The sequence below is a fragment of the Protopterus annectens genome, chromosome 2.part0 (genome assembly GCF_019279795.1).
Source record: "Protopterus annectens isolate FY-2018-M chromosome 2.part0, PAN1.0, whole genome shotgun sequence".
In the NCBI taxonomy this organism is placed as follows: Eukaryota; Metazoa; Chordata; order Ceratodontiformes; family Protopteridae; genus Protopterus; species Protopterus annectens.
Genome location: NC_056728.1, coordinates 886,118,911 through 886,141,695, shown reverse-complemented (window position 1 = coordinate 886,141,695; position 22,785 = coordinate 886,118,911). Strand labels below are relative to the sequence as shown.

Genomic DNA, 22,785 nt, shown 5'->3' with positions numbered 1-22,785 from the left:
CAGCAGATATTTTGCAATATTTGACAAACACTAGCCAGGATTTTTGCCAGATCAAAAATGTAACAGTTCACAGATTGCAACATTTGACGCACCTCTGATGGTTGCTAATGCTAGGAGCATTAATAATAAACTTTTTTTTATTAGAAAATGCGCTACATTCCCACAAGATTGATGTTGTTATAATTTGTGAAACATGGTTAAAGAACAATGACTGAAAACCAGGTCTGTCAGGGTATAAATGTTTCTACTGTAACAGACATTCTAACAAAAAATCAGGTGGAGGTGTTATGATAGGGATTAAAGATAGCTATGAGACTTGTCATTATTACATGTTCAGTGATAACACCAGTACTATAGACTGTGTAACTGTGACAATAAAGACAACCCTGGAACATATAACAATTGTTGGAGTGTACAGACCAAAGTCAAGTGCAGATGATCTAGAGGAATTCATACATTTCTTACATGAAACACAGGAGGGAAGAATAATATTAGCTGGGGACTTAAATTTACCAGAAACAGACTGGAATAATATTGATTCAACAACATTAGTAAAGAAATGATTCACAGAGTATATTCAGGAACAACAAATGCTTCAGATTGTAAAAAAAACTACCAGGGGATGGAATGTACTAGATATTGTTTGTGTTCCCAAACAAATTACTGTAACTTCAACTCAAGTTTTACCACAATTGATGTGCAGTGATCATGGAGTCATAAAGGTTAATTTGTTGCTAAGTAATTCTGCCAAACTGAAATCTAAGCAATGCACAGAAGGTTAATTACAGATTATAGGGAAGCAAAACAGTTACTATATAAAACTAAATGGAGTGAGGTGTTCAGTGGAAAAACTGCAGCTGGAATGTGGAAAGTTTTGAAAGAGAAATTGTTTGAGTGCAAAAAGTCAAAAAACATTTATCAGGATCTAGGCACGCAACATCAGGGGGTATATTTCCATAAGAACAAGATACCTGATTAAGGTGAGAGACAAAAAATATAAGAAATGGAAGAGAGGCCGAACTACAACTTTGAAAATTGAAATAAATGAGCTGGACAAACAGATTAAGCATAGTGTTAGACAAGATCAAGAAAAATGTGAAGAAAATTTATATAAAGACATTGTGCATAATAGGAAACCTTTTATAGATACATAAGATGTGGAAGGAGTAAAGATACACAAACTGATAAACTGTGTGCAGATTCTAAAATGTATTCTCAGACACAACAGATTATAGATATATTTACAAAATCTTATGCAAAACAGGTTGACTCCACAAAAGGGATGGTAAGTTGTCCTAGTGACATCCAGGTAACCCCAGATACTGGAATCAAATTAGATTATATTGAAAAAGAACTGTGCAAACTGGATCCAAGCAAAGTTCAGGGAGGAGATGGAATAAGTAAAAACGAAGAAAGTAGACACGAGCATAAGGAGATGAGGTGCATGGCAAAGAGAGAGGTGGCAAAGGCTAAGGATAAGGCATATGAAGAGTTGTATAAAAGGTTGGACACTAAGGAGGGAGAAAAGGACCTGTACCGATTGGCTAGACAGAGAGACCGAGCCAGTAAAGATGTGCAGCAGGTAAGAGTGATAAAGGATAATGAGGGAAACGTACTCACAAGCGAAGAGAGTGTGTTGAGCAGATGGAAAGAGTACTTTGAGGGGTTGATGAATGAAGAGAATGAGAGGGAGAGAAGGTTGGATGATGTGTGGATAGTGAATCATGAAGTGCAGTGGATTAGCAAGGAGGAAGTAAGGATAGCTATGAAGAGGATGAAGAATGGAAAGGCTTTTGGTCCAGATGACATACCTGTGGAAGAATGGAGGTGTTTAGGTGAAATGGCAGTGGAGTTTTTAACTAGATTGTTTAATGAAATCTTGGAAAGTGAGAGCATGCCTGAGGAATGGAGAAAACGTATTTTGGTACCGATTTTAAGAATAAGGGTGATGTGCAGAGCTGTAGTAACTACAGAGGGATTAAACTGATCAGTCACAGCATGAAGTTATGGGAAAGAGTAGTGGAAGCTAGGTTAAGAAGGGAGGTGATGATTAGTGATCAGCAGTATGGTTTTATGCCAGGAAAGAGCACTACAGATGCGATGTTTGCTCTGAGAGTGTTGATGGAGAAGTACAGAGAAGGTCAGAAGGAGTTGCATTGTGTCTTTGTGGATTTAGAGAAAGCATATGACAGGGTGCCTAGAGAGGAGTTGTGGTATTGTATGAAGAAGTCTGGAGTGTCAGAGAAGTATGTAAGAGTGGTACAGGATATGTACGAGGGTAGTGTGACAGCGGTGAGGTCTGTGGTGGGAGTGACGGATGTGTTTAAGGTGGAGGTGGGATTACATCAAGGATCAGCTCTGAGCCCTTTCTTATTTGCAATGGTGATGGACAGGTTGACAGACGAGATCAGACAGGAGTCCCCGTGGACTATGATGTTTGCAAATGACACTGTGATCTGTAGTGAGAGTAGGGAACAGGTGGAGGAGACCCTGGAGAGGTGGAGATATGCTCTAGAGAAAAGAGGAATGATGGTCAGCAGGACTAAGACAGAATATATTTGTGTGAATGAGAGGGAGGATAGAGGAATGGTGAGGATGCAGGGAGTAGAGGTGGTGAAGGTGAATGAGTTTAAGTACTTAGGATCAACAGTTCAGAGTAATAGTGAGTGTGGAAGAGAGGTGAAGAAGAGAGTACAGGCAGGATGGACTGGGTAGAGAAGAGTCTCAGGAGTGATTTGTGAAAGACGAGTACCAGTAAGAGTGAAAGGGAAGGTCTACAAGAGGGTAGTGAGACCAGCTATGTTATATGGGTTGGAGACAGTGGCATTGACAAAAAGGCAGATGTCAGAGCTTGACATGGCAGAGTTGAAGATGTTAACATTTGCACTGGGTGTGACAAGGATGGACAGGATTAGGAATAAGTATATTAGAGGGTCAGCCCAGGTTGGAAGGTTTGGAGACAAAGCCAGAGAGGCAAGATTACGTTGGTTTGCACATGTACTGAGGAGGGATACAGAGTATATTGGGAAAAAGATGCTAAGGATGAAGCTGCCATGTAACAGGAAAAGAGGAAGGCCTAAGATAAGGTTTATGGATATGGTGAGAGAGGACATGCAGGTGGTTGGTGTGACAGAGCAAGATGCAGAGGACAGGAAGAAATGGAAACAGTTGATCTGCTGTGGCAACCCCTAATGGGAACAGCCGAAAGAAGAAGAAGACCTGAGAATACTTAAGCAAGAACTTACACTGCCACTACATCTATTATTCACTAGGTCATATAAATATGGGGAGATTTCTCAAGACTGGAGACATGCACTTATTAAACCTGTCTTTAAGGGAAAAGGGAGTAGGACAAACCCAGAATCATATAGACCCTTAAGTCTACTTTCATGTTGTGGAAAAATAATGGAGAAGGTGATACTGGATAAATTATTGTCAGAACTGGATAGGTTGGGATTTGAAACCATATATCAGCATGCATATGTTGAAAATAGATCTAGTACAATCTGTAACATGATGTTCTATAACAATATACCAGCTATGAATGAAAAATTGTGCTGTGATGTGATTTATATAGATTTAACTTCAGCATTTGACAGGATCATGCACAAAACACTGATCAATAAATTAGTACAACTAGGTATTGATGTACTATTGATAGGATGGATAGCTGTATGGCTTACAAATAGGACATGGCATGTATCACACACCAACTGGACAGGTGAAATCCTTGGTTACAGTCAAGGTGTACCACAGGGCTCTGTCCTAGGCCCTTACTTGTTTAGATTGTATCTTTCAGACCTTACTTTTTCATCTGAGGTGTTCTACAGTCTATATGCTGACGACCTAAAATTGGGTAAATAGATTACAAGTGTTACAGATAAGGCATGTCTGCAAAATAATTTGACTAAATTGACCATTTAGGCACAGGAGAATAATATGGGAGGCATAAACTGAAAGGTGAATATTTAATACAGTGCACAGTGATTGAAACTGTAAACTGATTTAAGGACCTGGGTGTATGGGTAGATTCAGCTATAAGTTTTTCTAATCATATCAACCAATTGGCTAATGATAGTTTTAGAACTATAGGTTGTATAAAAAGATTTATAAAGTCTAGGAAATCAAACATAATGAAGTAATTGTTTATTAGTTACATTAGACCCAAACTTGAGTATGGAATAATAATATGGAAACCCTACAGGAAAACAAGCATGAATAATATGGAAAGAGTACAGAGGAAATATACTAAGAGCATCCATGGATGTGAAAGTCTAAGTTATTATGAAGACTAAAATATCTAAACTCGTACAGTGTCTCTTAAAGATATCAAAGAGGAGATCTTATTCAGGTATATAGGGCATTTAGTGACCACTACCTCTGGGAATGTTTGGGGTTAACAAAAGGTACTAGAGAATCATCATACAACCTATGTAGGAGATTCTGTAGGAATGAGAAATGTACTACTAATTGGTTCTCAGACAGAGTAGTTGATGCATGGAACAGACTACCAAATTACATTAAAGCAAGTACTATTTTAGATATTTCTAAGAACAGTCTGGACATTTATTATGGGAACAAGTGTTTTGGCATATTGGCAAGCTAGAAGGGCTTTAATGCTCGTGCTTGAAACATTTGTATATATGTATGTATGTATGTATGTACTGGCAAGGTAATGTTTAACATTCTGCAAGCTAGGTTCCAGCAATAAGTAATCTACAATACAGCAACAGATCCTCATCCACATAAAACAAAGATCATCCCTGTCGATATTCAAGAGTATCTTGGATCTATGGATGAGAAATACAACATTCATCCCAGGACTACCCCTGTTCTACTAATTGACAGAGGCCACTCCTAAATGCTTTATCCCATGCATGGGTCTCCTCAAATTATCTACTGTATCATCAAAGTTATTCTCATTAGGAGTAATATATAATTGGCCATGGGATGGGTAAAGACAGTCTCTAAACAAATGGGATAGTTTAGTTTGAGCACAAACAGGGAAGTAGTTAGGCTTAAAAAGACCCACAAGGACAGCTAGCCTAGTGTTTACCAATATACTTATATGAACGGAGAACTGCTATATGCACAACAGGCATAGGCTATGCAGATCTGATTGCCAACATCTACTGGATATTGGAAAAAGCAAGGTAGTTCCAAAATATATTTAAATGACTACTCTATAGCTGTTAATCATGTCCTATAACAGTCCGTGGCAACTTCTTACATATATGTAGATATCACGTCACCTCATGTGCCTTCTCAGGAATTTGTATGTTGAACAAAAATCAAATGTTAGGACTGAATATGGAAAATTATTTTTTTTAAGATTGAGAGCTGTATATTGTTATTGTCCTGATTCAATGTATGTGTTGAAGGTAGCATGCAAAATACTGGATCTGATGCATCAGATGCTGGAGTCTGAAGTGAAGTGAGAAATATTAACAATCTCAGACCTGCAGACAATAATACTTTAATGGCTGACAGGGATGAGTGGTTGATAAGCCTGGTAATGAGGGTACAAGTAGAGAAATAAACAAACAAATAAATAAATAAAATGATGTCACTTAGCCCTAGCAATTTTTTGTTATTAGATGGGGAAGAATTCTAGATGGTATTAGATTTTATAAAATTGGGCTCAAAAGTCTCTGCAGATAGTGATGCAGCCATGAAATTTAAATATGCTTGCTTTTTGGAAGGAAAGTTAACGGATGTCTTGATATGATTTTAAAAAGTAAATACATCATATTGTCTACAAAGATTGAATCAGTCAGTGCTTCAAGAAATAAACCTTATGATTATAACAAAATCAAGGCCTGATTATTAAACTAAAATTCAAATAACTTGTGAATTTTCAGGAACTTAAAGAAGCAGTTCTTGAGAGACAGGCCTGGTGTGCTAAAGTACTTGATGTTATACATGAGTCAAAATTGTCTAAATGTCTGAACAGCAGAAACAACAACAAATGCTTGCTTGCTTGTCAGCCTGTTTGCAAATAGATAGTATCATAAAATGATGTACAAGGCTTCTATACATTTTTTTCAGACCCTGTATGAATGACTGAAAATCTTTCTTGTTTCTGGCATACAAATGAAAGTGCTCCATATTAGCATTCTAATGCAAACAGTACTAAACGAATAAAGCTGCGATGGTGCAGCGGTAGCGTTGTTGCCTGACAGCAAGAGGTTCTCTCGTTCGATTCTTGGCTGGAGCACCTTCTGTGTGGAGTCTGCATGTCCTCCCCACAGTTGAGTAGCATTTGAAAGACATGTGTGAATGGGTGTACCATTGTTGAAGGTTGGGCATTGAGCTGGCACCTTGGCACTGTAAAAATCTACTGCCAATCATTAGTGGACCAGAGTTCTGCTGTGGTGACCCCTAACTGGGAAAAGCTGAAAGAAAAACAACAACTAAATGAATAAATCATACTAAATGTTACATATTTACCTCACTTTTCAGACAATCTGCAGACTGTTCTTTGCAGCATTTTGAAACAGTATTTATAAGATGTGAAGAAACACGACGTATCTCATTTAATTCAGCACTTGGTATCTTCTGGGCCAATACTGCCACACTTCTAAAATGTAAGAAAAAAAGTACAGAAGCATAAAGTAGAGCTATATTCATTGTACTGAAAAATTGTTAAACCGTTACAATAGTTTCATCTACAAAGCAACAGAGACCATTTCACTTCATTCAGCATCTAGTACCTTCTAGGAGAATACTACGACTCTAAAAATGTAAGAAAATATTATGTAAGCTAATGTTGAGTGACATTCACAGCATGGAAATGTTAATACAGTACAATCATTTTATCTAAATATGCAGATTTGATTACTTCAATTTTTAATACACATTTTCATAAAGACAAGTTCTACTAGGCTTAGTAGGTACATTCTTTTCAGATAAAATCTTAAGAGATAAATTGTAATAAGAATATATTATAAAAACAACAGTAATAATTCAGAGACCCAGCTTAAAAGATGCAAACCAATTCTGTGCATCTTTTTTATGTGTTTCTGATTCAGAGACCACCGTATCTCCATTATAGCAGGAAAGCACAAGCAGATAGTGCTATGTCAGTCTTGCTGGGGATGTCTACATGCAAATGCCGAAGTCTTGGGGCCCTTCTACTGCTAATTATTTCTGTGATCTTTCCCTTGTTCTTTGCCAGTACAAGACTCTGAGGTAGAATGTGTTAAGGAATGCTACCCTGCTAATTGTTTGTTTGTGTCTTTTGGCTTTTCCCGGTTAGGGGTTGCCACAGCGGAACTCCGGTCCGCTAATGATTGGCAGTAGATTTCTATGTACTGGCTTACCGGGCCTAATGCACAACCTCCAACGAAGGAACGCCCATTCACGCATGCTACCCTGCTAATGAGGCACTGAATTGAAAAAAATATACACCAACTTTTGATGGCATTCATGGATGCATATCTGTGCAAGACAGAGGCTGTTAGTGCCACAGAAGGTAAGTACTGTAAATCTGAGTATGTGCATGCAGGAGCTTGTGTGTATGTTCATTTTTGTGTGTGCATGTGTATGCTGTTAAGTGCCTGTTCTACTGCATGACATTGTTAAGTAGCAGGAACAATAGCATGGTTCTAACTATGCTATGTTCAATTCAGAGACATGATAATGAGTCTCTAATAAGACTTTATTCACTGAAGCTTTCGAGTGTCTCTGAATTGCAGAATATCACCATTTTCCACATAGCACTGGTGGTAATTTCTTTCTGAATGCCATCCATTGTAACAGACATTTACAGGTGAGACTGATCAGCAGTACTGACGTCAAAATGACAGCCGCTAATCCTAACGGCAAGTACTAAACTAAGCAATCTCCTCATTAAATGAAGTTTAAACATGGCCACACTTAAGAAAAATGCTGCACCCTCCTCAGAAGATTAGTACATGCCATATATTTACAACAGACGAGAAAAACAACTTATACTTGTTAATCATCCGAGCAGCTAATGAGATAAAAGAATTTAGGTTAGACATTAACACCTTCAAGTGAAGTCATGCTTATTTTGACTAAATACATGCAGTACAAAAAATGTAAAACAAGCCTAACAATGTTGTTGCTGTTGTGTCTTTCGGCTTTTCCTGGTTAGGGGTCGCTACAGCGGAACTCTGGTCCGCTAATGTTTGACAGTAGATTTTTATGTGCCGAGTTGCCAGCTCTGATGCACAACCTTCAATGAAGGTACACCCATTCACGCATGTCTCCACACAGAAGACGCTCTAGCTGAGAATTGAACAGGACAACGTCTTACTGTGAGGCGACAACGCTACAGCAGCACCACCACCGCAGTATATAAAACAGTTCTATCATTAATAAAGAGTTGTAAATGGTAAAATTCAGAATCATCACACATTAAAGTAACCTTTATAAGAAGTGGTAGCACATGGACTGCCCCTCATCTGTCACACATACCATTATAAGAAATGGTAGTACATGTACTGCCTCTCAGCATCTGTCACACATGTCATTATATAAAGTGGTAGCACATGTACTGCCCCTCATCTGTCACACATACCATTATATGAAGTGATAGTACATGTACTGCCTCTCATCTGTCATACATACCATTATATGAAGTGGTAGTACATGTACTGCCCCTCATCTGTCACACATACCATTATATGATAACAACAGAATAGACAAAGTGGTCCAAGCATCAACACTCTATATCAAAATATCACAGGAGGTATCTTGAAGAAGTGTTTAAACTCCAAATCATGCTCTGCAAATACCCTATAAAGCAAGAAAACCAAATTGTTTATATCTGTTTATCAGGGTAGTCATAACTCATTTTTAGTGGAAGTTGGGTGAGAAATGCTCCAGTGGAAGATTACATAATTTTATTGTGTTAATACATTTCTTTGATTAATTACTGCAATGATTAGGACACAGAAAAAAAATAACATGCATACTAAAAGTGATAATACATGTAAACAAATACCATGAAATTCTTCTGATTTGGCAATGTTAAAATTGCAGAAGTGAAAGGAAATTATTAGCTCTCATTTTAGACTGAAGCCCAATGCCTTTAGCCTACCATGCTGGCATCACCACTGCTGGACCATCAGCAGCCTCTGCAAAATAAATTTCAGTTTGCCCAAATCCTACAGAATATGCACAAAACCTTCTGAATTGAAATCCACTGCGTACATATTATCTAAAAATCTTGCACATTAGACTTTCTGAAATGCACACTGACTTGCTCAGTGTATCCCAGGTTTATGCCATATGCATTAGCTTTCTGAATCACATATCGGTTCTGTAGCACAGTGGGATGAAGGTAAGCTATAAATATATATAACCTGGGCTGGACACATAGACCTGGTACAAGAGAAGCTAAATTAGGGAAAAAGAAGTGACAAGGATGAGACTGCTCTTTTCTGTAAGGCATGAGTGTAATTGGAGGATAAGTGGTTGTGGGGGTGGGGTCCACTGCCTCTATCAGACAAAATGAAAACAGCGGTAGTTCCAAATCTCCTTTTAGCAAGTTGGCTAGAGTTTGTTATATGAGTATTTCTACCATGTTATACACCTACTTACATACCAATGTAACTGAGCAGATCCTGAGTGTTAGGGTGCACATGTCAAGTGCACAGTATGATGTCCACTGCACATTCACTCTTCCCCATAGGCTATGAGGGTTCAAGCCTAGTGACCAAGAAGGATCTTTTGTCTGGAGAGACAGGACACACACACACACACACTCACACACACACACACACACACACACACGCACACACACACACACACACACACACACACACACACACACACACACACACACACACACACACACACACACACACGGAATACTATAAAAGAGATGCCCTCAAACTGTGTACATCCGGGACAAACAGAACAAAGGCATGCATAGCAGATCTGAAGTCAGTGGCTGCTGCCCAAGTAATGCTAGGCCCTAGGAAAAGCACTGGTGAACTGCAATTCCTGAACTCACTTTTCTACTTTTATGTATTTCCATTAAGTCTGAGAGCATTTTTTCAATCTCTTCAACCTTTACACTGCCAAAAGAATGAAATAATGAATAGCAAACCATTAAATGTGAATTATATAAATACAAATTCTGCAGCAGAAGGGTACATTGCTAAATGTAATATTTTTACTATATAAACTCTGTAACTTCAGTTTTATTCTTCTTTTATCATTTGTTCAGACTATGGATTTTCCCCAGAAAATTTAATTAGATAATCAAAGATGGAAGGCATTAGGCTTAATACATTCATTTTATATTATGAAAAAAAAGTATAAACTTAATTTACCCTTTTTTCATTTTGTTAACTGAATGATAACACTGATCCAAAAGGATCATGCACTGTCTGAAGAAAAAGCCCAAGCTGAACAGTGAAAATACACCACTTGCAAACTATAGTTAACATTAAGATAGTTTTACAAATTAAATATGAAAAACATTAAATTTGAAGATGGCTATGATGAAATTTGTGCGAAGAAAGTGCCATTAGAGTGTAAAAAACCATCATTGTAAAACTATGCACAAGTTGCAGTTTATTAATGTTCACAGAATGGGGTACAGACTGTCAATTTTACTACTTTGAAGGGGGGACATTATGGGCAGGCAGAAATGTTCCTGGGAATTCAGTAAAGGAACTATTGAGAACCATACTGTTCACATTAAAAAGGTCCTACTCCCACAATGCTATTTTGCGATTTAGAAGCACATTCAGCGCATTGAGGAAAGACCTCATTGTCAGCTAATCTGCATTTCTCTGAACTGTAGTTAGTATTGCAATGAGCAGATAAGTGCTGGTCTGCACATCATGATAATGAACTGCTACTTGTGTAGGCATTGCACACAAGTACATAAAACACAGACCCGTACACTCGGTCCCTGTACCTGTGTCTGAATTGTCTGACTCCCATGGTTTACTCCACCCTCTGATACCTGTAATAGATGAAGTACCATTATCGTATATCTTGTATGCCCAGTGACTAGTGTGCCTCACCCCCCCATCACTTTATTAGTTTAAGTAACATTATGGAGTACTTGTAATTGTATGTATGATGTATGTGGATACTCTACAAAAGGGCCTTACAGAAACAGATGCTTGGTGGCAGAGCCATGGGCTCAAGCTCAATGCCAAGAAATGTACAGTTATCCCCTTTGTGAAAAGACATGTACCCGTGAATTACCACATAGGTGGCAGTACATTAAACACGAAAGTGTGATAAGAGACTTAGGGACATAGGTGGACAGTGGTCTCACCTTCGATAACCACATCGCCACAACAGTCAGGAAATGCTTCTATGTGGCACACCTCATCACTATAGGTTCATAGGTTCATAGGTAGGTACTAGGCTATTGGCCCTAGGGCCTATATAGGCCTAGCCAAAAAGGTACCCTGGCTTTCACCACCCAAGAAAATTATTTTCCTGTGCCCCTGTCAAGCAGAGCCACAGAAGTGATCCCCAGGGTGAATTTCCTATTTCCCATCCAGTCATCAAGATTTTTCTTGAAGAGTGCTAATGAGGAGCTCTGTTTGACATAGATAGGTAGTGTGTTCCAGAGTATGAGAAGTCTCTGGGACAGGAATCTATCCCTCCAGCATGTTCTGTTTACTGTGTTGACAAGCTTTAGGTCCCTACAGCGTGCAGTTCAGAGGGATTGGGTTTTCTTTAAGTGGAGCATGTCCAACAGCTCTGGGTTTGACAGCTTCGTATGTTAGTCAGAGATCACCTCTGAGTTGGCGATATGCGACGGAGTAAATTTGGAGTTTTTTGAGACGGTCTGCGTAGGTATCTGTTTGAGGCCAGTAATCCTCTTTGTGAGGTATTTCTGTGGCCTCTACAGTTGTTGTAGATGTCTTGTGACGTACATACCAAAAGGGACATTGTACTCTATAATGAGTCTAATGAGTGATGAGTAGAGAGGAACAATGACCTCTTTTTTTCTGAATGAGAAACCTTTTGTGATGAGGTGTGCCATGTAGAAGGACTTCCTGACAACTGTGGCAATGTGATTATCAAAGGAGAGACTACTGTCCACCTGTGTCCCAAGGTCTCTTATCACACTTTCGGTGTTAAGTAGACTACCATCTATGTGGTAGTTCATGGGTACAAAGTTTTTACCAAAGGGAATGACAATGCACTTTTTGGCATTGAGCTTCAGGTCATGGCTTTGACACCAAGCATCTGTCTCAGTGAGGCCCTTTTGTAGGATGTCCACATCATTAGGAGTTTTGATTATGGCTCCCAGTTTGCAGTCATCTGCAAACTTCATTAGCCAAAGATCTTCTGTGTTAGCCTGTACTTCAGAGAAGTATATACCAAACAGGATAGGACCCAGGATTGAACCCTGTGGTACTCCACTTGTCACTGGTCTGAAGTCGAATTTGGAGTCTGCTACTTTCACAGTGTGGGTTCTGTCCATGAGCCAGTTGGCAACCCATCTTGTGACATAGGGATTTATACCTAGTTTAGTGAGTTCATCTATAATTCCAGAGTGGGGGATGGTATCAAAAGCCTTGACGAGATCTAGATAGGCTGTGTGAACCACCTTACCCTCATCTATGGCTTTGGTTACTGCTTCAAAGAAGTCTATCAGGTTTAGGAGACACGATCTGCCTTTTACAAACCCAAACTGTGTGGGGTCCAGAGTTTGGACATCTCCAATGTCTTTGTTTATGAGTTCCATGATGATACATTCCATGGCCTTGCAGACCAGGCTCGTCAGGCTAATGGGGCAGCAGTTCCCGGGGTCCATCGTGGCTCCACCTTTGTGGAGTGGAATAACCATTTCAGTGCGCCATTCAGTGGGCACAAAGCCTGAGGTGAGGCTACGATTGAACATGGTACTTAGGTGGGGTGCCAGTTCGTTCTGTAGTTCATGTAGAATGCAGCCTGGGATATTGTCAGGTCCCATGGATGCTGTGTTCTTGGCTTTGGAGAGTATGTTTTTTACCTGTGCAGCCGTGATTACAGGAACTTTGCATTCTTCTGGTATAGAGATGGGCCTTCTAGGGGGTGAGAGGGGGGTAAAGTTAGCACTGAACCTATCTGCCAGGATGTTGGCAATATCAGTTGGTTCTATATATTTAGTGCCATTGTGTGTAACTCAGAGCAGATCTGAGTGTTGTCATTGAGATTCTTGACATAGCTATAGAATGTTTTGTGGTTGTCTTTAGAGTTAGTGGCAATGTTGTTTTCGTAATTAGCTTTGGAGGATTTTATGAGAGATCTCAACTTCTTACTGAGGCTGACCAGGGAGCTCCTCCAGTCATGGGATTTTACTCTTTTTTTGCAACAGTTTCTTTCTTCTGTTGTAGAGTTTGTTTATGGCAGAGGACCACCACATTGCCTTCCTTTTTCTTTGAGGATAGCATCTTGGTTCTGTTAGGGATAGCAGGATCCATGCCCTCATGTAAGTGCTTATAAAGTGCATTTGTGTAGGATTCAACAGTCGTATCTCTATTGTCCGACTGCATGAGTGTCATGAAGTTTGCCACTTCTGTCTTAAGAAGTGTGAAGTTGGCTTTGGAGAAGTTTTTTATGGTGGTTTCCGTAATGTGGGGTGGAGGTGGGATGTGGATGTCTAGGGTGATTAGCTTGTGGACGGATATCACCAACGAGGAATTGACCTCTGGTGTGGAGCACCGGTCACCTATGTTAGTAATGACCAGGTCTAGGATACTGCTGCCCCTGGTGGGGGTGTGAATAAGTTGATCCAAGGTGTTGGGATTTATGAATTCCAGAAAACGTTGAGCAAAAGAGTTGGTACATGAGTAGTTTTCCCAGTTAATGGTGGGGTAGTTGAAATCACTCATTATTAGGGTGTTGGGTTGCACCCTAGTATTTTCCAGTGTATCAAGAAATGTGGAGTGGGCATCCTGCGGCATGGTGGGGGGTCTGTAGCAAGCTACAATTTGGATTGCAGTCTTGCCCAGAGTTAGTTGCACTTGGATAATCTCGGATGCATTATGCTGTGCGACTAGCCTAGAGGTGTGGATATCCTTAATGAATATGGACACGCCTACACCTTTAGTGCTTTGGTCCGGGTTAGGTGGCTGAAAGATGTAGTATGAATTATAGCCTGGTAATGCAGGGGTGCTCTCTGGAGCTTTGAACCAGGTCTCTGTCCTTGCACAGATGTCGATGTTCTCCATTTTAAGGAGTGCCTCGAGTGAGTGCATTTTGAGGTTTAGACCTCTAGCATTGAGTAGCATTATCCTCAGATTTTGCTTGCTTGTACCTGTTACGGTGGTGAATATGTCATTTGAACCTTGCCTAAAAAAGGCACTATAGGGGTAGCAAGAGCCCTAGCCAGTATTCGGAATCCCAAGGGCGACAGGTGCAGGCCATCTCTGGCAAAGCATCGTGGTCTGTCGATCATGTCATCCCAGTCAGACAAATACTGGATCCCCTTAGAATGACACCAGAAGCTTAGCCAATTGTTGAAGTCAATCATTTTGTCCTTGTACTGTGGTATCATTCTGGGTGATGGCAGAATGCTACTGAAGGCTAGGGTCATACCTGCCTGGGCTACAAGATCGGAGAGCTCCTCCATGTTTCATTTCATGTAGCCCAGTGAGGTATGTCTCAGGTCATTCACACCAACATGGACAATGACAGAGTCATATTTGTACTTGTTGTGGAGTGACCTGAGAGCGTGCGTTATGTGGCGGATCCTGGCACCCGACAGGTAGCTGACAGTGACTTTCTCCTTGTGTAGCCTGGTGAGTGGAACATCAGTGTGCCTGACTATAGAGTCACCTATGACTAGAGTGTTGAGTACGTTGTTATGCCTTATGGGCTGTGGTTGAGTGGCACACTGAGATTGTGGGCTATGTGTCATTTGGGTTGTGTTGGGGGTGGAGTTTGCTTGCGTTTCTGCTTTGGAGGTCCCTGTTGCTTGGGCAGGTTTATATTGAGAGCCTCTGCAAATGTAGATGTGTGTTTTGCGTTTCTATGTGTGTGTTTTGGTGGTGTCGATTTAGAGGAACTATGTGATGAGTGTGATGTGGTGCAAGTGTTTACCTTCTCTTGACTGTCTATTCCAGTCTTGGGTCTAGAGAGCTTTGCTTCCACTTTGGCTATATAAGTGCATCTCTCACAGGTTGTAGTGTTGGGTGGTAGGAGGAGAGGGCTGTCTGTGTACATGAGGCAATTGCTGCATTGCCCCAAGATGCCCAGATTCATCAGGGAGACAGGAGAAAACACCGGGAGCTGACCCTTAAACATGCCTGGATACGTGGTTATTTATTAAGTACTAAAAACTGCTTTCCTCTAGACAAGTGAGGAAAGTTGAGTGCTGTAGTAATTTGCAGATTATTTAGTGCTTACAAAGAGTTCTGAACAAGTGCTGAGATAAAAAAAACAGATTTGAGTGCTGAAACTAAAAAAACTGTCTAGTTTTAAGAAACAAAATTAATCTAGAAGGCTTCTCTCCAACAAAGAATGGTATGGGGGCTCAGAAGCTTACAAATAGTCCTGATACAGCAAATATGTATGTGGACTAGAGTACTTACAGGAAAGGCAGGAAACAAACTTAGAAATTGTTTTTCCCAAATGCTCTCTTTCTACACTGTAGGAGTGCTTGAAATCAAAATATGACCTCACTGCACTCAGTTGTCTGAGCAAATGAGATGGGCCCAGAAGGAGTATCCAAATACAAATTTACAAGAGGGGCGTGCAATTTCAAAGGCACCAAAACAACAACAGGGATGGGGGATGGTGGAAACTAACTGCAGAGACAGAGAGCCACAATTTTCAGTTCAACTAATATTCAGTAAGAAACAAAAACACAGAATGCAGTACTATATGAAAAAAGTGCAGATAAAAGTGTACTTAAATTCACTTATACATCCAGTTGATTGCAGGCAGATATTAGCCGGCCAAAGCTCAAGTATTTAGCAGAACAAAAACAAAATGTACCACTTATATAAAGCAGGACAGCCCCTCAGCTGAAGCACAGACTATCAATGGCTACATTTCTAACAAGATCTCTGTAGAAACACAAGCACTATGTAGAGACAGAGAGCCACAATTTTCAGTTCAATTAATATTCAGTAAGAAATTAAAACAAAGAGTTAGAAGGTCACACTGAAAAAAACAACCAGAAAAAAACTAAATGAAAACTCTAACCAAGCTAGAACTTCCAATGAGTGACCTCCCAAACCTGCAATAACAGAGACACATGGGATATATGCAAATGACCTTATGAACATCAGGTGTTTAAGCTATATGGTGATTCTGCTTGCCCATGACTTTTACATTTGAAGTTATTTTAATGGACAATTTCAGGCCAATAAAGCCAAACCCCTCTAGCTATGGATATGCATATTTTGGCCTTGTTATGACCTCATCAGGATAGCATAAGCAAAGTGTTTGACTAAGCATAAGAAACACAGGGTTGTTATACCCAGCTGATGTCCATTATCAATAGGGTGATTGCAAAATATCCTAAACAACAAATTAAAACAAAGAGTTAGAAAGTCACATTGAAAAAACAATTGGAAAAAAATAAATGAAAACTCCAGCCAAGCTAGAACTTCCAATGAGTGACCTCCCAAACCTCCTGTAACAGAGGCACATGGGATATATGCAGATGACCCTTATGAACATCAGGTATTTCAGCTATATGGCGATTCTGATTGCCCATTACTTTTACATTTGAAGTTGTTTTAATGGACAATTTCAGGCCAATACACAGAATGCAGTACTATATGAAAAAGTGCAGATAAAAGTGTACTTAATTTCACTTATACATCCAGGTGATTGCAGGCAGATCTTAGCCGGCCAAAGCTCAAGTATTTAGCAGAACAAAAGCAAAATGTACCACTTATATAAGGCAGAACAGCCCCTCAGCTGAAGCACAGACTATCAAAGTGAAACTACCCCCCACTGCTATCAATGGCTACACGTCTAACAAGATCTCTGTATAAACACAAGCTATCTGTAGTGACAGAGATCCACAATTTTCAGTTCAATTAATATTCAGTAAGAAACAAAAACACAGAATGCAGTACTATATGAAAAAAGTGCAGATAAAAGTGTACTTAAATGCACTTATACATCCAGTTGATTGCAGGCAGATATTATCGGGCCAAAGCTCAAGTATTTAGCAGAACAGAAACAAAATGTACCACTTATATAAGGCAATGAGTGACCTCCCAAACCTCCTGTAACAGAGGCACATGGGATATATGCAGATGACCCTTATGAACATCAGGTATTTCAGCTATATGGTGATTCTGATTGCCCATTACTTTTACATTTGAAGTCGTTTTAATGGACAATTTCAGGCCAATACACAGAATGCAGTACTATATGAAAAAGTGCAGATAAAAGTGTGCTTAAATTTACTTATACGTCCAATTGATTGCAGGCAGATCTTAGCCGGCCAAAGCTCAAGTATTTAGCACTAAGGGCTTTTCATCCAGAAAAAAGGAGGTCATTGTCCCACTCTAGTCACCCATCATTAGACCCATTACAGAATACAATGCCCTGTTTGGTATGTACCTCTCAAGCCATCTGCAACAACTGGAAAGGCTGCAGAAATACCTCACTAAAAGAATCACAGGCCTACAGCAGATGCCCTATGCTGACCGCCTTAAACTCCAGCTATAGTCTGTCACATATTATCTACTCAGAGGCGATCTCTGTTTAACATACAAGGCCATGTCAAACCCATTGCTGTTGGACATGCTACACTTAAAGAAATCCCAATTCCTCAGAGCCACACTCTCCAGGGATCTAAACCTTGTCAACAATATAAACAAAACATGCTGGAGGGATAGGTTCCTGACCCAGAGACTCTCCAGACTCTGGAACAGACTGCCCATACATGTCAAGCAGAGCGTCTCTTTGGCCCTCTTCAAAAGGAACCTTGATGATTGGATGGGAGAAAGGAAATTCACCCTGTGGATCACACCAGTCACCCTGCTAGACAGGGGCCCAGGGAAGTAAATAGTGTGGGAAGAAATAGCCAGGGAATTTTTATGGCTAGGCTTGTAAAGGCCCTAGGGCTGATAGCCTAGTACCAACCTATGAACCTATATATATATAAATATATATATATATATATATATATATATATATATATATATATATATATATATATATATATAAATATATATATATATATATATATATATATATATATATATATATATATATATATATATATATATCCCATATGCCTCTAATACAAGAGGTTTAAGGAGTAACACAGTGGAAACTTTAGCTTGGCTAGATATTTCTTGTAGTTTTTACTGATTGTTTTTTCTGTGTGACTTTTTATTCAAATATATATATGTGTGTGTGTGTGTGTGTGTGTGTGTGTGTGTGTGTGTGTGTGTGTATATATATATATATATATATATATATATATATATATATATATATATATATATAAATATATATGTGTGTGTGTGTGTGTGTGTGTATATGGGTTCACTTTATAATCTCGAAATAATAAAATACCGAATTTTAGTATCTCGAGAGTATAAAGCCAAAAGCCCAAAATGCCAACACCCACAAAAGCGAAATTCAAATTCACGATTATTCACATACACACACTACCACACAAACAAGCACACATACACCTATCTAATGACACTGCAACAAACAAAACAGCATACACAAACACAACGTAACAAACAAGCACACCTACCCTACCTATAAGCAGGGGGCCACACCCCCGCTACTTATCTGTACTAACTCAGAGGTCGCACTAAACACACAAACACATCAAACCCACTACTACACAGAATCACACACACTAAAATCCCTACCCAATACCCTTACAAGAACACCACTTACCTGAATCCCCAGCTAAATCCACAAACTGCACTGCACATCATGAACGCGACAACACAACAGCAGATTCGACATTTCCGCATTCGATTTTATGGAGTCTCACATAGCTGCAGTTTCGACAATATAGTCTTGAAATACTAAAATACGGTATTTTAGTATTTTGAGATTATAAAGTGAAACTGTGTATGTATGTATATATATATATATATATATATATATATATATATATATATATATATATATATATATATATATATATATATATATATATATATATATATATATTATTGTATAGTGATAGGGTATGATATGATGCCCATTGTTTGAAGTACTGGAATTGGGGTAGACTGACATTATGATAACATGATGTTTATTAACTATAATATATTCATTATAATTAGCAGACTCAAAATAAGTAACCTCTACATTTTTCATTCAGTGTGCTACTTTTTGCTTTATTAATCTGGAGCCCCAGCTAGTCCTTAAGACTGAAAGCAAGTTTCTGTTCAAATGACAGGGATCCTATGAAGTAATTTAGAGAACAAGTGAAGTGGACTATAAAGTAAAGCATGTAGGGCAAATTTGTTTAGGGCCCTCATAGAAGTTAAAATGGCAGAACTATTAACATCTTGCTGTACAGTCTTTTTCTACCCACAAACTCTTAAACATAATGGGCAAGAAAATATAAGAAACAATGGACATGTTATTAAACAATCTGTCAAATGAGGTTTCATAAAGATCTAACATAGAGTAGACTCATTTATTTATTTATGCTTTGTTTACTAGGTTAGTCTCACTTGGCCAGAAGCCTCTTTTTAGAAGAGAACCACTGTAGTATTGTACTAACTAGGGGAAATGTGGCCCAGACACCGGGTACATCCCCCTAATTTTTTCAATAAGTGCCATGGGAACATTTATATCCAACTGAGGTTCCACCAATTCAGGAATATAGAACTTCAGTTTGGAATTATATATGAAAGCTGGCACACACAGCACTGCAGCATCAGTGCTCAAAAATGAATTCAACCTACTGCTGCAGGAATAGCTCCTACAGTCTTCTGATATGCCATCAGTAAAGATGAATATGCTATCTTATCTGTTGAGCCACTGATACTAAGGAGGCTGGACAGCATTGAAAGTGTCCAACACTGTAACAAACATCAATTCAATATTTTACATGTAAGCAATAATTGTATGTGTAATTTTATATGGAGGAAACTATTCTAGGATATGAAAAATTAATATGTGGCTATCTTTTACATAGCTGTAGCTACTGGAATCTGTTTTTTATGTTGGGTGAGCAGCTAAACCAGGAGTGAAATATGTCTGAGCCATTAAGGTTGTTTACAAAATATTCTAATTTTGTTAACAATGTGACAGACCTTTTTACATTACAACTCACTTTGCTGAAACTCAGAATAATTTGTTTAATTCAGATTTTGTTTACCTTGTCTTGAATTTTTCTCCTCCAAGAATCTGGTAACGTGTGCAAATTCCATGAGTCATAACTATCAGTAACTTGGTTTCTTTCTGAAGTATTCTCTAAAGTAATACAATTAATGATATTGTGAATCCTATAAAGTAAATATTCTTATTAATTATCTAACAAAATAATTCTGAAAGCAGATACAATGTGTATAGAACATTTTCATTAAGCTGGTATCCAAAACTTCACAAATAAAATATAAATAATAAAACATCAAACATAAGTAATTTAAGGCATTCACAACAAAGCTATGCAATGACTAGTCATTAAAATTAAGTGGGATTTAGTTCTGCATGGTCTCATGAATGGCACATTCTGCAGGCTCTCATGATCTTAAAGACGTAGTTATTCCAAAATACAATCCTCATGGTCACATGATGTATGGTTTAAAACTTAGGTACATTGGTGATGAGAAAGAACAGCCTTCACTGACTTAGTGTGCAAGCAGATTTCAACTGCCTTATCCTGAAGAGATGTTCATTTCAGGATCCATTTGGTGAATCTGAATAACCAAGTTTCAAGGTCTCCCTACTGAAATGTCTGCACTGGAAATGCAGTGCTGACAAGTTGAAAAAATACTGAAAACTCAGGAAAATAGTGAATCTCAAAGATTCCTCTTCTCCTTTAAGCTTCTTTTTTGCAAAGAGGCAAGCTCCCTACACCCCCAATGTGGGGAACAAGCGCCCCACACTCCAAACTTATATATATATATATATATATATATATATATATATATATATATATATATATATATATAATTTCCAAGGTCACCATACTTCAGAGAAAAGGGAATGTAGCAGGAAATGGCTATCTCTGACTTAGAATATGTAAATCTGTTTTTCAATCACTCTAGTGGGCCACAACATTTCAAACAAGTACCAGTTTTAAGACTTAAGAGTGCTAACTCTAGAACAAAGCCATAAACTGAATAAGGAATTTATTTTGGCTTGTGTCAGAGAATGCATAATGAGGTTAAGAAAGGATTAGTGGTGACTTTTGGTTAAGATGCCACCTAAAAGTATCCTCCCACAAGTACCACTAGTGATTTTCCTGTGTTTGATCCCTCTCACAAGAGTTATATCACTGGATCATAAAACTTTCTTTAGCACTACCTTTTACTTTTACTTCCTCTAGCTTACTCTGACAAATAAGTTTTGAATGTTGACAAAGTAGAATCAGCATTCAGTTTCCAGAATGTTGGTCAAATCAGTTTCAAAAAAATAAGTGGGATGAATGTCCCATTATGGCCAGCCTGAATAATCACAATAAGAAATTAAACTCTACTTACTGGACTTGGTGAATAAGAATGGCAATTTATCTTATGCCTGCTATACATAATTGAACCACTAATGTACACGTGTCAACCATCAGCGATTCTAAATATCAAGATTTAAAAGGTTTCTCAATTAAAAAAAAAACAGCCAGAAAACAAATAATTGAATGGGAGTTTCATTTTTTGGGTTTAGATTTGTACATTAATCTGAAATTCAGTCAACATCTTTTTGCAGCAAATCCAGTCAGTCTCTCATAAAGAAATACAGAGAAATCAAATAAGAAAGATCACCAATGACTCTGGTAAATCTGCTTCATATCCAGGAGCCTTGTGTCTCACAAAAAGTGAGTTATAGTATAAGCAAGAATAAAAAACACAAGAGATATGAGGAAGTAGCTATCCCCCACATAAAGGTAGGGGACTGACTTTACTTTCTTGTTATTTCTGAAAAATGAAAAATACAAACGCTTAAACAGTACAGTATTAAGCAACATAAATAAACAGTTCTGATGTTAATTCCTCTTCTGTGAAGGGACTGAAGAAACAAACCCCCGGAGTCAGTAAACTTCTGTACAGGAATAGCTTATTCCTGCATGGAAGGGACCGTTCCCATTCAGCATGGCAGCATGCCATGTATATTCATGGAGGTGTGCTGCTGTGCTGTAAAACGGACATGGTTCTGTGTATGAGTGCTGGGGGTGTGTCTGAGAGCAGTGCTCTCACTATACACACGCCTCCTGCACTCCATAAATGCTGTATGGCAATGTAAAGAGTGTCCACGGAATATCTACTAACCCCTTAGAGTAAGAAATCTGGAGAAAGCAAACAAGTCTGGTTCATACAGTCTTATAGAAAGTTGATAGAATAACAAGTTATGCATTAGCATCATATGTCAAAGGATATGGAGTCAGAAGCTCAAATGTCTGTGAGCAGTATCTAACTGCAATCACCAAGATGTGTCAGTAATTAGCCATAAATCCACAAAAAATGGACCAAAAATATAAGGCAAAAATAAGGACATACAAGGTTTTAATCTTTTTTTCCAGTGCAGAATAAAGTTTAAACGTAGCTGTGTGGGTTTGCCTGTCAAATAGCTATGCATAGCAGTGTTTAACCCAGGAAAGAAGTTAAGTAGAACTATACGCAAAAAAAAAAAAAAAGTGAAACTAGAATAGTGTAGTGTTTAGAGCATTTGCCTAGCATTCAG

General features: G+C 38.6%; 1 protein-coding gene across 1 annotated transcript in view; it reads right to left on the bottom strand.

Moving 5' to 3' along the window:
- GC (GC vitamin D binding protein) overlaps positions 1 to 22,785 on the bottom strand; it is a 641,498-nt gene that overhangs the window by 342,588 nt on the left and 276,125 nt on the right. The window contains exons 6-7 of the mRNA XM_044061140.1: positions 20,267 to 20,361; positions 6,451 to 6,580 (exon numbers count right to left, since the gene is read on the bottom strand). Coding sequence (XP_043917075.1) covers positions 6,451 to 6,580; positions 20,267 to 20,361 — 225 coding nt within the window. The remainder of the gene's footprint in view (positions 1 to 6,450; positions 6,581 to 20,266; positions 20,362 to 22,785) is intronic.